The sequence below is a fragment of the Cinclus cinclus genome, chromosome Z (assembly GCF_963662255.1).
Source record: "Cinclus cinclus chromosome Z, bCinCin1.1, whole genome shotgun sequence".
Taxonomy (NCBI): Eukaryota; Metazoa; Chordata; class Aves; order Passeriformes; family Cinclidae; genus Cinclus; species Cinclus cinclus.
In genome coordinates, this window is record NC_085084.1 from 32,553,805 (window position 1) to 32,569,384 (window position 15,580).

Below are 15,580 nucleotides of genomic sequence, written 5' to 3' on the forward strand. Positions count from 1 at the left end.
CACATTGGAAGGGACCTTAAAAGTCACACAGTTCCAACCCCCTTGCCATGGACAGGGACAGCTTCCACAAGACCGAGTTGCTCAGAGCTCAATCCAAGCCTTGAACACTTTCAGTGATGGAGCATCAGGGCATCCACAGCTTCTCTGGGCAACCTGTTCCAGTACCTCACTACCCTCACAATGATGAATTTCTTCATAATACCAAATTTAAATCCATCCTCTTTCAGTTTAAAGCAATTTCCCCTTGTCCTAGAACTACAGGATGTTGTCTAAAGTCCATCTCCAGCTTTCTTGAAAGTCCTCTTTAGGTACTGGAAGGCCATAATAAGATCTCCTCGAGCCTTCTCTTTTCTCGACTGAACAACCCCCAACCCCTTCAGCCTTTCCTTGTGGGAGAGGTGCTCCAGCCGATGATTATCTTTGTGTCCTCCGTTGGACTTGCCCCACCAGGCTGAAGTCCTTCTTATGTTGGAGACCCCAGAGCTGGATGTGGGGTTCCAGATGGGGCCTCACCAGAGCAGAGCAGAGGGCAGAATCCCCTCTATCAATGATTGAGAGAGAGATGGGGACTACTGACTGGTGGTCAGAATCCAAATTTACTGTGAGCTATATATGCTTATATACCATTTTTGGAAGGCTAGTAATTTTTTACTACATTGATTGGGTTAAACATCACCCAAACAAACTTAACACATTTTTGCAACATTACTACTTGATTCAGTCTTGTTCCCTCTTGCCAGTCTTCATCCAGTCTTCTTGCTGTTTGTTCTTGCCAAGGCATCTTGGTTATCAAACTGCTTATGCTAATTAAATCCACAGTACTCTGTCTTGGCTCCCACACCACTCCCTCCTTCCCCTGCTGCCCACGCTGCTCTGGATGCAGCCCAGGACATGTTTGGCTTTCTGGGCTGGGAGTGCCCATGGCTGGGTCATGTCCAGCCTTTCACCCACCAGCACCCCCAAATCCTTCTCAGCAGGACTGCTCTTGAGTCATTCTCTACCCAGACTGCAGCTGTGCTTGGGATTGCCCCCACCCAGGTGTTCCATTAACTGCTAAAAACAGGAAGGAAGCCATAAGGAAGAGCAGAAGGAAAGATCAGGGCCCTCTGGTTTCAGCAGCTCTTAGATTTTTTGATCAACTTAAGCTGTGTCACAAAACTGTATTCACATTTTCGTCAAGGGACAACAATTTCTGTTGTTCTCCAGCTTACCAGCAGTGTTTACATCCCCAATAATTTATAAAGGAAATCAGTAAGGAGGAGTCTGGTTACTTGAGCATGAGTGAGGAGGGGAAGTAACCTCACTTTTCTTAATCTCTGTCTGATGTTTTTTAAATGTACTCACAGATAAAGATGAATGCCAGATTGGAGCCAGCAAAATCTGTGGAAATCATACTCTGTGTCATAATACACATGGAAGCTTTTACTGTGTTTGCCTTGATGGATACCGAGCCTCCAACAACAACAAGACATTTATTCCCAATGATGGCACGAACTGTACAGGTAGACATCACAAAGAATCCTGAGCATGACAAATCCAGAACTTAATTTTCTACTGCACAAGTTTTTTGTTTGGTTTTTTTTTCCTCATCACTGTAGAACTTCTTTTCTCACACTATATCAGAGAACTTTTTGTTGTTGATGTGCTTATTTGACATCCAGGTTCCTAACAGCTTTGAATTTTGAACTCTGCTATGTTACAAGTCATTGCTTCACAGTCTCATTCAAACAATGATCTTTTCAGTAGAAGCAGCAGCAGCTAGATTAATGAAATAGGATGATACTTAAAATTCTTCAGATTGTAAATTTTTGTGTTTAGTGTAGAATATTAGCCCATTCCTTTTTAGTGATGAACTGTTGTAACCATTCAAGAGATGTCCAGAAACAAGATTTTTCTGGAACTGTTTGAACAGCATATAACATTGGAAACTATTTGTCAAGCAAAGCAGCAGTAATTCTAAAGACAGTTAGCTACAGAGTTTTAACAGTCCTCTTTCCAGATGCATGAAGATGGGACAATAATAAACTCCTTTGTTCTCCTAGCTGTGAGAAGCTACGTAGAACTCTTCATGGAATAGTTAAGCTTGGGCTGTATATTACTTAATTAAAACAAAAAAACCCTATTATGAAGTGCATCTACTTTTCTCTGAATTTTTAGATATAGATGAATGTGAGGAGTCTGGGTTGTGTGGTCACAATGCAAGATGTGTGAATACTGAAGGAAGCTACATGTGTTACTGCAATGATGGTTATAAATTAGAAACTGGAGAGCATTCTTTTCATCAAAAGGGAAACAAAGTTTCATGCAAAGGTGAGAGTCTTTGGATGCTGTTTTTGCTAGCAGATAAAAATCACAAGTTGCACCATAGTGTAGTGCCTGTTCTGGCCTGTGCTTCTCCAGGGCAGAAACCCTTTCTCTGGACTTTGCTTGCTGTATGACTTTTTCCCTCTTCTTGCATTTGGCTTGTTCCGGTGGTGTCAGGATCCCAGAGTCAGCACCAGATATACCGGATATTCCAAAGTTCTCACCAGTGCTTCAGATGTGCAGGCTCAGAGAAGTTTGATAATGTTATGAAAGTAATTTAGTTAGTTTCTGAGTAGAAAGGAAGTGTGTTGTAATACAGTTGTTTGTATAATCACACCACATAAAAGGGAAGAGAAGAGAGACTAAATAGCTAATAAGAGAGGTTAGATGGATGAAAAAAGCCTAGGGGAGAAGAATAACAAAATAACAATTTAGCTATTTATTACACACTGTGACTCCTGCATAAATAAACAGTTCAATTTATGTTGGGATAACAATACAACCTCAACCAAAACCAAGTTTCAGATTTGAAAGTCTGTCTTTAGTGGCAGTTTTCACAGATGCAAACTGCTAGCAGTGTAAGCTATGGATATCAGAGTATGTAATGAGCAAAGGTGTCCCAGGTGAAGGGAGCTGCTTAGATTACATTAATCTTCTATTCCTGAATTATTGCCACCACCATCAGTAAAGCTCACAGCCCATAATTGCTCAGTTTTTCTGACTGGAGTGCTCCACTTTTTTTTGCCAGAATTGATGATAACCCTGCTTCTTATCTCACTGACTTGCCCCTCCATATTCTGTGGTGGAGTGTCTGTACAGATTGTGTTTCTTGCAGACTTGCACCAGGGAGCCCTGTCCAAGCAGATGTGCTGGAGGAGTGGAGCTTTTGTATGCAGACTGTTTCAATGAGATGAAGAATTTGGGGGGCAGAACATTTCTTTTCAATTTATCAGCTATAAAGTACTTCACTTCTCCCAGGCACAAGAAAATAAAGCTGTGCACTGGGGCATGAAATTTTCCTCTGATGTTGAAGTATCATTCAGCCATTGCTGTAATGAGACTGGGTCACACAAAGCACTATCCCGTTGCAGTGTCTCGTCTTTGGTGAATGGCTCCAGCTGTATGTTAGTAAAGGTGTTGCTCAATAACTGCTTCCCTGCGTTCCTCCAGCTGTGGCCAGGACAGTTCTTCAAATCTAGTATTCTACCCCTTTGGCAACCCTTCAGATTCATCAGATAAGGTGTATTTTGTGATGTGACCATCTAGTTCAGCTAATTTTAAAGTGGTTAAGTGTTGTGATTTATGTATTGTGAGATCTTTCAACCCAATCTCTTTGCAGAAATCGGATGTGGCTCCCCCCCTGAAATGAAGCATGGCTACATTGTGGGGAACTACAGCTTGCTACCAGGAAGTGCAGTTCATTATGAGTGTCAAGAAGGGTTTTACAGCAATGAAGCAAAGTTCTCGTACTGCACTGCAAATGAAACTTGGGAACCTGCTACTTTAAGCTGTAAAGGTGAAAAGAGTCTTAAATCTTCCTTAAATTCTTCACTAAGGGGGTTCTTGTGCTTGTGAAGATAAGACTGTTTCCACAATCTGAAGGATATGTTTTTTCAAGATCTGGTTATTTGCAGAAAATGAAGAAAATAAAAGGACATGTTATTATCCTTTAGTGTAGTGACATTCATGATGCTGTTCCCTGCATTTTTACAGACACTGCAGTGTGTCCTTCTGCCTGTGAGCTGAAGCTTAGAAAACAACTAGTTTTTTTCTAGAATTTTGCTGGACAGGATACTGAGTTGGAAGGCATCACTGGCCTCTCATGAAATACCAATTTTCCTGACACCTTGTGAAGTTCTGTCTGAAGGTTTGCTGTGGTTGCAAAAGAGAGGCATCATAGCCCTCCTCATCTCTGGGGAGTCTTCATAATTTTAAGAACATTTGTGCACGTACAAACACTTCCACATCTCTGAAGAATTAAGTTTCCTATGACTGTCTTTAAAATGTTCACTTGCCTTGGTGTTATAATCATCCATTGTCTGATAATATTACTGCTTATGACTGCAGAAATCTTTTTGTGTTCCCATGAGTAGTTAGAAAGCCTTTTATTAGTTAAATGTCACTTGAAGTGCTGGCTAATAGAACTATGTGTATACACTATATACACTGTATATAGCAATTCTATGGGGAGACTTGTCATCCTGGAAATAATAAAGAGAGTTCTTTCTGTCTCTGAAATGACAGCAGTCCTCTTGGTTTCCAAATATTTTTCTTTATTTTTTTTTTCTCTGAGAACAGATAGAAATGTAACATCTATAGGAAGTGAATAAATTTAAAAAAGGGTGCTGAAACAATGTGGCTGGGAAATGCAAAATATTAACTATCACTAGAAATTCCTAAGAAAGAAAAGACAAAACAATTATAAAACAATGTAAGTAACACTTCCCCCCAAAAAACATTAATAAAGGACAATGAATCTGAAAACAAGGGAGTGCCCAGAGTCTTAAATGATCCCTAGAGAAAGATTGTGGAATGCAATTCTTGTGAGTTGTTGATATATTTGCTTTTGTTAATGTTTTTCAGAAGTTTCTTTTTCATATACATTTTAAAATTTCAACAATCAAACAGTACCTCAAGTCAGACTTTCTCAGCACATTTCTTATGGTAATTGAAAGAAAATACATGATACACCAAGAAGCAGCCAGAAGTCTGAAATGTTAAACCTATTTCCTCCTTGTATTGCAATCTCTTTTCCTGGTTTTCAATTAGGGCTTCTCTTGAGAAACCAGCAAGCCTGTTTTGTTTTGTTTGTTTATTTGTTTGGTTTTTTGTTTGTTTTTTCTTTATACTAGTAAATGTACCTTTTAACAAATTCTTTGTATTTTGTGTGTGTGAGTGTTTGCTACTTGACTTCTTAGTTTAAGCATTATGTAGGCACTTGCCTTAACAGGAAGCTTTTGTATTGTATGTTGGAACCTTTCCTATGGTTTTGCATTTTTACAGTTTTTGTACACTTTTAAAAGTTGTGCTTTCTCAAAGCAGTTTCTACTCATCAGCCTTGAGTGATGCTCATTGCAAATGGCATAGAACCACCTTTTCTGATGTAATCAGGTTTGTAAAAGCAGGAGAGTCCAAAGATTCAGAAGAGAACCAGGATTTTCTGTGTACTAGCTGCTAGACTGAGGAGGGATTCATAGATTTAGCATGCTATTCCGAGAGAAAGACAGAAAAATGTCCTTTTATTCAGAGGCAGATGTTTGGAGTAGCTACAGCACTGTCAGTCATAGTGGTAGTATGGCAGAGGACCTGAGGAAGTGTTGTATTAATACAGGAGAAGAGGGTTAGCTGGTAAAGATGAAAGAAATATTTATGTGAGTGCAGCTGTCATTGCTCCTGCTGGTTGACTAACAGGTCTATCTTCCTTCATCTCCTCAGGTGTGGACTGTGGGGTTCCACCCCCTGTTTTGAATGCACGTCCAACATCTATTGGTGGGACCACCTACAGAAGTGAAGTTACTTATGACTGTGCTCATGGCTACCTGATGGCAGGTGGCAGTCACACTGCAGTCTGCAATGCCAAAGGACAGTGGGATGGCCCTGATTTGGTGTGCAAAGGTAGATAAAGTCTGCCTTTGGATTTATTTACCATAGATACCATTTAAATCGTTGCAATAAATATCAGTCATTCTCTTTGGGGGTTCAGTTTTTGCAGTCTTCTGGCATAGAAAGTTGTCACAAAACAAAAACCATGTATTGAACAGAGTTGTTTGTTGTTTGTTTTTTTTTTTTTAATCTGTGTTGCTAATGGAGTTGCAATAAATTGTTAAAAGTTAACATTCCAAGAACATAATCCTAACGCATGTCAGGCATTGGGATTACCATGAGATGAAAATACAGTGTAAATTGCTGACATTTTTCCAGTTCAATATCCATTCTACTTTTCTGATAGCAGTTGAGGCCACTATCAGAAATCAAACTGCTATTAGTTATTAGTATACCTTCAAATTTCCTGTATTTGGACAGTTTCCAGTTGCAAACTATGATTGTTCAAACATGCTGTTGCTATTTGAAATGAGTCCAGTCTCTTACAGTGCTGTGATCTGGAAGAATGTAGACTAAAGAGTTCCTCAATAGGATGGAACACAGAGGTACATTTAAAAAATAAAAAAGTCTCCTGAGTTTTTTTTAACCTGGGCTCATATTCTTAATTAGGAGACCTTAGAATAGTTATACTCTTTAGTTGTACATTTGCACAGCTTCACTTTTCCACTTGTTGGGTTAGCAATATCTCTTCAGCTTGATCAAACTTTCAGTTTATTGCAATCAAATGTAGCAATTTCTGTGAATACTCCATGTGTGTGTTATAACCACCCCTTACTTTTAGAATGACCTTTAATATTCTTACTCTGTGTCATGAGTCCAAGTAGAAGGTTTGCAGTATTACACAAGAATGTGCTTCTGAATTTCAGTCTGCTTACAGAATGGCCATGGGCAGGTAGCTGGAACAGCAGGAGTTTTTATATCTTATCACATACTGTCCTTCTATGAGTTAAGGACATGCTTGCATGTGTATTAGTTATTCCAAGGCTTGTTCTGATGATTTTTAGTAGATACATTCAAGCTCACTGGTGTATGAAAAGGAAGGTAGTCATGATTGTGGATGTATTGCCCATTGCAGTACATAAGTTTAAATTTTCCTTTAAAGGTTGTGCAGATCATGATTCTATAAGCTTTGTTTTTTACTTTTTTGCTTTCCTTTTTTAAAAATAGAATTTCAGAATCACTTCAAATTTTTGAATGGTTTTAAAATGGCTCTTTTTAAATTATTTTAAAAGAAAACTTGTTTGCTCCATGTTAGCTTTAATGAGGGTAAGATTTTAATCCTTACAGTGTTTGCTTCTTATAACTGAAGTGGTGTAGAATCTTTTATTGAGATATAATGTTCATTGGGAATTGAAAAGCAGATTTTACCCTAAATAATACTGTTCCATCTATTCGATTTTAATTTTTTATTCTTTTTGTTCCCTGTTTTTATTACGCAGCCCCCAAAACCTTAGCAAATTTATAAAATTATTAGCTCATTATCCCAGCTTTCTAATTATCTCTAAAGCGGCTTGCATAATGTACCAATTTTTCCCTCCAAATTGCTCATTCATCTTGTCTGTAGCAGCTTTTTTTTTTCAAAACTTGAATTAAATCCACTGACAAAGGAACATAACCTTCTTGGTGCTGTTCTTTCATGATGCTCCTTGAACCATGTGTCTTTTTTTAATATCTACTGTTACTAATGGTAGGTAAAATAAAGGAATAAATAGCATGTGGAGAAAAAGCGTTGTGGGAAGATAGACTTATTCATAAAAATCTGCTTTAAGATCCTTGCTCTACATTCCTAATCATGACACTGTTTAATTTTTATCTTGTAGGATAAATGCCCCACCTCCCTAGAAAGGCTCCAGCCACAAAATCCTGGGTTCTGATGAACTGGCCTGACTTCTAGAAATCTCTAAGGAGTGTAAAAAAGTTAATTGTAACTTGCTAGGACAGTTCATCCCACCCTCTGCAACATTTTTATATGTCTTGCTTGTTTTCATTTCAAGGTTTTGTTTGCCTGTTTTTCTCTGTTCCAGAAATAGACTGTGGCAAACCTTTGTTCATTCCACACACAACAATGACCTGGGACAACTCCACCACTCTGTGGAGCAGAGTGTACTATCACTGTAAAGAAGGATATTATTTCAATGGAGACAGAAATTTTTCAGAATGCACAATAGATCAGTCATGGGAGAATATTACATACATATGCAAAGGTAAGTATTACCATACAATGTTGCTGTTTAAATTGCAATTTAATTGATTTGTCATTTCTGTTCTGAAGTTAGGAACAGGAGGAAGAAATCCCCTTCTAATTTATGATGTAGGGAATGTGGCGATACTTTTGGATGGAGAGGTCACAGAAGAGAGTGTTAACAATACAGCAGCTTCTACAAGATGCCACAGGTCTTTCTATAGCTGTCTTGCTTTTTATCTCAAACAGAAAGAGACTAATGTGACTGGATTTTTATTACTTCACTGAGAGCCTTCAACTTCAGAAGCCCATGGAGTGTCACCAGAGGAGCAGAAGGCATTTGATAGTATTTTCTTGTGAATCTATTTACTATAAAGTGTAGGGCAGTGAAAGCAGTGGCAATTGAATTTGAAGCCCTTTATCTGTCTCCCCTCCCTCTCTTGTTTGTTTTGTTTCTTGTTCTTTTCTCATAATGACTAAAACAAAATTTGTTTATGGTTCATGTTAATTTTGTTCATGAACAAAATTTGTTCATGTTTTCCAGCCTAGATCTAGCTGTCTGAATTTAATTCCAGTTATTTTCTTATATTAACAATTTATTAATAGCAACAACTAGCAGATGCCTTATACTATTGACTGTTGTGCTCTATAGTGTTCTTTTGTGTCCTAAAAAGGCGTTCCTATCTCTAGTTGTTAGTAGCAGTGCTGTCTTTTGCAGAAGATAATGTTCATTTAGCTTTGAAACATCTTCATGGTTTTCAGAAGGACTAGAAATGTGTCCTTGACTGCCGCCACTGCACTTCACGTGGAGTTACTGCATGAGGCCTCTCTTCCCTCACTTGACTTCTTGAGCACCTACTGTGAATGTAAAACATGTGCCATCAAGTAAAATGAGTATGCAGAAAAGCAGTTCTCTCAGCTGTTAAAGTGCCCAAGTGAAAATGGAACTGCTGTTGTTAGAAGTCCATGATTCATATTTCATTCAGGGAACTCACATGACTGTATTTTGTGAATTGATTTTGAAACCAGCATTGTGTAGAGTGACTAAGTTAGTCAGATCTGTCAGTCATTGTGCCGAGAGTTGTCTTGAGCACTCTGAAGCTATGAAGGGCTTGGACCTGCAGACTGAACTCATAGGATTACTGTGGATTTCAGCAAGAGCTTTGCCAGATTCCAGCTCTAGTTGCTGGATCAGAGTCTGATCAAAAAAGTCAGTTATGGTCAAATGGAATGGTTAGGAAGAGTTACGAAAATAGCCTAACTAGTCCAGACTTCTTTAAAAAAGTTAATCATCAACAGGAAATCATTACAAAATCTTGCTTCTTCTTGACTACTACATTTTTCATATTCACTAGAGGTAACAAATTGCTTTAAAATGAAATGAAATTTCTGTTTGTGCAGTGATGCTTTTGAGATTTACATGCTCTTAATGGTGTGTGTATAATAAATCAGTAAAGCCCATTAAAATGAGAGGAAGTTATGTACCATTTCAAAACAATCTATGATAAATGTTAGAAAACCAACTGTCTTTTCATCCTACCTGAAAAAAGCCATTAGAAATAAGACAGTTAAGAGAACAACTGCAGGAAATTCTCTTTGACAATTAATTTCTTCATTTCATGAAAAGTGATTGATATGGATTAATTTTATTTGTATTGTTTGGTGCATTGTCTTTTGTGATATATGGTAAATAAATATATGTGTGCATATGTATACAAGTACTTTTCTAATCAGCTAGTTTAAGTATTAAAAAATGTCTTTACAAAGTTAATTTTACTTGTGATGCTGATTGGATTAAGCCATCAGTAAGGTACAGCAGTAGTAAGATGGATTACAGTTTTTACCAACCTCTTATTTATACACATAAAATGAGGGAACTGAATGCAGAGAACAGACCAGCAATTAAAATGCCTGCTGTCTAGTGTGCTCCGCATGTGAGCCTGGACATCTTGTGTAGCTGGTCCTCACAGAACTTCTTTTCCTGTGGAGAAGAAGTGCTTGGTTTCCCAGAATGTTAGAACAGTTAGTGTTGAAAAGACTTCAGGATATCATCCAGTCCAATCTCCCTGCCAAGGCAGGGTCACCTAGAACAGGTGACACAGGAACACCTCCAAGTGGGTTTGGAACATCTTCATGCTTCCCTGAGCAGCCTGTTCCAGTGTTCTGCCACCCTCAGTGTGAAGAAATTCTGCCTCATGTTGAGGTGAAACTTCTTGTGTTTTGGTTTATGGCCATTGCTCCTCATTCTGTTTCTGGGAACCACTGAAAAGAGTCTGGCACCATCCTCTTGGGATCTGTCTTTGAGATATTTTAATTTATTTCATTGTAAAAATGTGGTCTGTATTAGTAGCAGATGGCATTTGCAACCACTTACAGAATTAACAGGCAAAAATATACAAAGAAATCTAGTACTTGGGTTTTTTCTTTCCACTAAATTTCTTGTATGCGTGGGGATAGGTGGCAGGAGCTCTGTAAATGAATTTGCATGTGTGGATTCTCTTTTAGCTATTTGCCAAAGATAAATGTCCGAGTGGAGCTGATTCTATCTGCTTTCTGGTAAAAAAAGTTGATATCTTTGAATTTCTGGACACAATTTCTCCCCCCTCCAACACTCCTGATGCTGTTCAAACACCTTGCTCTTTTTCCCTTTTTTTTTTTTTTTGTGTTTTACCATTTGTGTTGTGTTTACTGCACCTGTATTTCCTTTCTGCCAACAGCCAGGTGCTATTTCCATCTCTCTATCCTATCCCAAATCTGCCTTTCTCTATTTGACTCCCCTAGGAATTTTTTTCACCTTTCACCTCTGGTCTCCAGGTATTTATTTGCATGTTATTTCTAGGACACTTTTTCTTGGGACGAGAAAAAGATTGTGAAGGTTATCTAAAGATCAGTGGGGTAGCAGTGAACTTCATTCACCTTGGTTAATCACACATTAAAATTTATAGTGCTGAGACATAGGCAAATGGAGGGGCTTTGCTCCTCCCATTTTATTTGTGAGTTTGAGTGTAATCTGTTGATCAAAATCAGATACATTTAAGACCTGGATGATACTGTGTGTTTCACAAACCGAGTTCCCAAGCTCTGTAAGTCACTGGCACTGTTAGATTTGACAGTAGAATGAACGTTTCATGGAACCTGTCTCCCTCTAGTTGCAGAGTACTTTTTATCAGAGAAACTTTTGTGCTGTTATTAGATACTATGTTTATGCTACTGGGATTAATGTTAAACCGATTCCTTTCTGTATATTTGGTTGTCCAAACAAAGACTGTGTGATCAGTAGGAGTAAAGGAGAAAAGGCAGTCCCCTCAGAAAGCTGAAGACTTTGTTGTGGTAATTGCACTGTACAGGTTTTCATGCACTTTCACTCACATCCATTTAAAGTGGAAACTTTTGAGAAAAGATCTGCCGGCTATTCTGTGAATTTATGGTCATTGTCCAGTGGCCTTGTCCTCAAAGTTCAGAAAGCATAACAAAAAAAATGGATGTAGTTACAGAAAAAAAGAAAAAGAGAGAGCTACTGGTTCTCTGCCTTCTTCCTTCCAAGGAGGCCACTGTATAAGATTTCTTTCCTTGCCTGAATACCCAGCACAATCCCTTTGTTGTTTGTGGCTTTATTTTCCTTTTTTTTTTTTCTTTTTTTGCTATCATTTATAAACTCATAAATTGCAGATTTTCTTGCAAAGGAGTCTTGCTCTCTCTCTTGTAACCGCTCCCCCCAGCCTCTCTGTTATGCATTTTAGTTCAGGTCTCATGGATATGGAAACATTTTTCCTCTGTCTGTGACTCCTTCTTGCTATCCACCCTTTTAATAAAACTGTGTCTGAACAACAACAACAACTGAACATAATATTTTGCTTTGCGTTGGTACAAAAGCCTTAGACTGCAGAGTTTTGGGGCAGTACTGTGAAACAGATAAGAGTAACAATAAATAGCATTTAAATACGGTTAATCACAAAGCTGTTTGCAAGAAATATGTTTTAGAGGACACACAGAGTAATCTCTTTCTTCTGTCCTGGAAACATAGAGGCTTTCAACAGCATTTGTATATACAATGAATGTGGAATGGAGGAGTTGAAATTTGTTGGAAGATGAACTGGTCTAGTGAGTGAGGCATCTGTTTGCTGAATATATGGAGTGGGACATAATGTTACAAAACAGTTTTATGGCAGATCTAACAATCAAAGAAAAAGAAAAAGTGCTACAAAATATATTAATAGTTAAATTGCAGTTCTAAACACCTGTCTAAGTATTAAATTCTAGATACTCTTAATGTACTGATTTAGTCTGAGCTTGATGACTGCATGCTACAAGGGGATCCTGTGGGATGGTAATGAAGTTTATATACAGAGGAGTGCCCTGACCTGTGCTTGCTTTTACAGGAGAACAATACACCAACTATTTTGTAAATATTCCCTGAAGTATCTACCAATGCTGTCCTATAAATACCTTCCGATTTTTCAGCAGCTAGTAAGTGTTTTTCAGCTTAGAATCTATATCAGGCTGGGTTTGTATGACCTTGGTCATGTAGTGAATGTAGTAAGAAAATAAGATAGAAGGACAAAGGAAAGATAATTTAACAGCTGGTGAAGGAAAGGAGTATGTTCACTGTTGATCTGAGCTGTGACCAGAAGGAGCTTTTGTCTCAGCTATGTGAGAATGTCATCTCTTCATGTGAGAGCAACTGTGCTGTGTCTAATGACAGCAGTGAGAGAAGTGGAAAAAAGTGTGAATGAGCTGACCTTCATAGCTGTGCTTTGTCTCCAAGAAAGCCTGCTCTTGTGTGCAAATTAACAGGTGTGTTGAGGGATATATCTCTGGTTGCTAAAACTGTACTTCCTACAGGCTTGGTTCTGTGGGTTTCATTGTTTTCGTCTAGTGTTTGTTTTGAAAAGTGTTCTGCTGTGTTTTTAAAATTTATTTATTCTACAACAAGAGAAAATGTCAACACCTTTTAAAAAGCAACTCAAGTAAATAATGACCCAAAACATTCATTCAGCTACAAATAAACTCTTTTCTAATCTAACACAGAACCTTTCTTAAAAGCTCCTTGTGTGAGTTTATGTAATGCTGGCTGTATATTTAAGGAGTTCACAGACTTTAGCTCAGGATGTGCTTCTTCAGGAGGCTGTTATTTTAAGTTAGGAGCCAACACAGTTAAGAGAAAGCTTTCTACCTAACATGTATTTACCTTCCTTGTTTTTTTTCCTGTTTGGACAACAAAACAAAGCCAAAAAAACCCAAGACCCAGCCACAGGAAAAGTAAGAAATAAACAATTGCTCCCAACATAAGATTTGCACATTTTCTTTCTGTGTTCATGTTTCTGGTCTCAGAGGAGGAATTACTGAGTAATTTATCCATATTCAATGAAACATGTGTGAGGTGGCAAAGGAAAACCGGAAGACTGGGAGTGCAGGAAACATACACAGTAAGTAAAAATGGAAGTATTTGAGATTGGGAGTGACTTTGTTCTTGTTAAAGCTGCTGAATAAGTGGATATTTGTTTTGTGGGTTTTGTTTATATGGTAGTTTGTCTTGATCTTCTCAGTGGAACACCTAGAAACCTAGAGGTGACTGGCTGGATTAGGAAAGAAGAAAATTCCTGCCCTAAAGCTTCAGGCTCTCATTCCAGTAAATCACCTAAATGCCTGCTTGAATCTGTAAGAAGTTACAGCAAAAGTTTATGTTTTAGTGAAGTTCCATTGGACTGCTTAAGCTCACATTGCCACAGAAAATATTGTAAAACTTGGGCTCTCTCCCTATCTTTGGCAAGCACCTCTGTACTGTGCATCGCTTGCAGACACTGGATATAGCATGTTTTAGAAATGTAAGGTATATTGAAATAGTATGCCTTGCTCAAAAGGTTCAACTAATGTATATCTGAACATTTTAGAAATGTTTTTCTTGGAAATTGAAAGCAACCATTGGAACTACTTCCTCTCTCTCTTTTTTTTTTCTTTTTTTTTTTTTTTTTTTTACATGAGCATTAGAATAAAAATCAAGGCACAAATTCTTAGGAACAAAAGAAATAGGTTGGTCAGTGTTATTGAAAGCCAAAACAACATGATAAGAAGTCCCATGTTTTCACAATAACATCCCAAGAAAGGAGTTTTTTTGTATGTGTGTTGTTTGTGTTTGGATTTCCCCCTTTTTTTAGTATATATATACAAGTAAGGAAAAAAATAAAAGGGACTATTTAGGGTATCCAGGGTAAGTACATTAATATAGAAAACATTTCTAAGTTGGGTAATAATTTTGGAAAACAACCCATCTTTCTCCTCCTGTGTTATAACCAAAGTATTTTTAGTTTGTATACTTTTATTGAGCACCGCTGAGAAGGAAAACACAGCTTCCCAGTTCCCCTAACACGTCAAAACTGGTTTTATGTAGCCAGTGGTAACTGGCAAGCTGTGGATCTCTGGTATAATGTACTCTGTGCACATGCTTTTCCTGAATTCAGCTATCTGAAAGACACTCCAGAATATCCAGAGAAGGTGAGCTTTGTTTGTCCCTCATGTCATACAAACAACAGATTTCTTTTGCACTACACCAGGACAATCTTAGACAAGCTTGTTTTTTACTGTTTGGCATTCCATCTCACTACTGCTTCTGTGGGGCAAGGGGGAAAACAAACAAAAGGGAAAGAAAGTAACGAGTACATGTAGTTTCTATCTGTGTGCTGTAAACAAGAAATAGTATTTGCTTACACCTCACTATTTGATCTGGAGATCTTTGTAGGGTCCACAATAGATTAGGTTCCTAATAGATTGGATCAGATTCCTTCTACCTGTTGTAGAAATATATGAAAAAATATGAATTTTAACAGCCAGAAGAAATAAAGATCCAGTTTATTAAGACATCTTGTGGCTAGTCAAAACCTTATATATTTTTCTTGAACTGATACTCTGAACCAGATGTAATCCTGTGTTCCCTTAAAAACGGTAGGATTAAATAAGATATATTCTGAATTTTGGAGAGCCACAACGAGTTTCACTATTGTCTTTGTTTCAATAGTTTCATATACTGGGCCAAAGATTGGATGAGAAGATATTCTCAGAAGATGTGACATTTAACATCAGTACTAGTGAAGATGATCCAAAGGTGTGTTTAGATCTGAACTCTGGAAGTAACTACGTGGTGAATATAACTACCATTTCTTCCACAAACGTCACTGTCTCAGTTACACTAGCAATTCAAACAAAGGGTATGTTGTGTTTTGCATTATATGTGCTTATAAAAGAACTTATTGTGCTGCAGTGTTCACTGTTTTGAGTCCAACAGACAGGAAAAGGGTCTGTTTCCTAGACTTCATAATTCTTTATGTTGACTACGTGCATGTAGCCACTGTCAGCATCCTCTTTTTCTGCAAGATGTTTTTCTTTCTGCTCACTTGGCCATTGACACTATGAGCAAGGAGGACAGTGGCAGCAAGAGCCCTTCAGAAAGAGTTGGCAAATTTGCTTTTTCAGGGCTTGCCTTCTGGCTGAGGCAGG

The 15,580-nt window shown here is 37.9% G+C and overlaps 1 protein-coding gene across 3 annotated transcripts in view; it reads left to right on the forward strand.

Moving 5' to 3' along the window:
* Nucleotides 1-15,580, forward strand: part of SUSD1 (sushi domain containing 1) — a 43,368-nt gene that overhangs the window by 2,696 nt on the left and 25,092 nt on the right. For all 3 annotated transcript variants that reach the window (XM_062513364.1, XM_062513362.1, XM_062513363.1), the window contains 7 exons: nucleotides 1,347-1,502; nucleotides 2,158-2,310; nucleotides 3,644-3,820; nucleotides 5,740-5,919; nucleotides 7,932-8,111; nucleotides 13,421-13,515; nucleotides 15,102-15,291. In XM_062513364.1, the coding sequence (XP_062369348.1) occupies nucleotides 1,347-1,502; nucleotides 2,158-2,310; nucleotides 3,644-3,820; nucleotides 5,740-5,919; nucleotides 7,932-8,111; nucleotides 13,421-13,515; nucleotides 15,102-15,291 (1,131 nt within the window). The remainder of the gene's footprint in view (nucleotides 1-1,346; nucleotides 1,503-2,157; nucleotides 2,311-3,643; nucleotides 3,821-5,739; nucleotides 5,920-7,931; nucleotides 8,112-13,420; nucleotides 13,516-15,101; nucleotides 15,292-15,580) is intronic.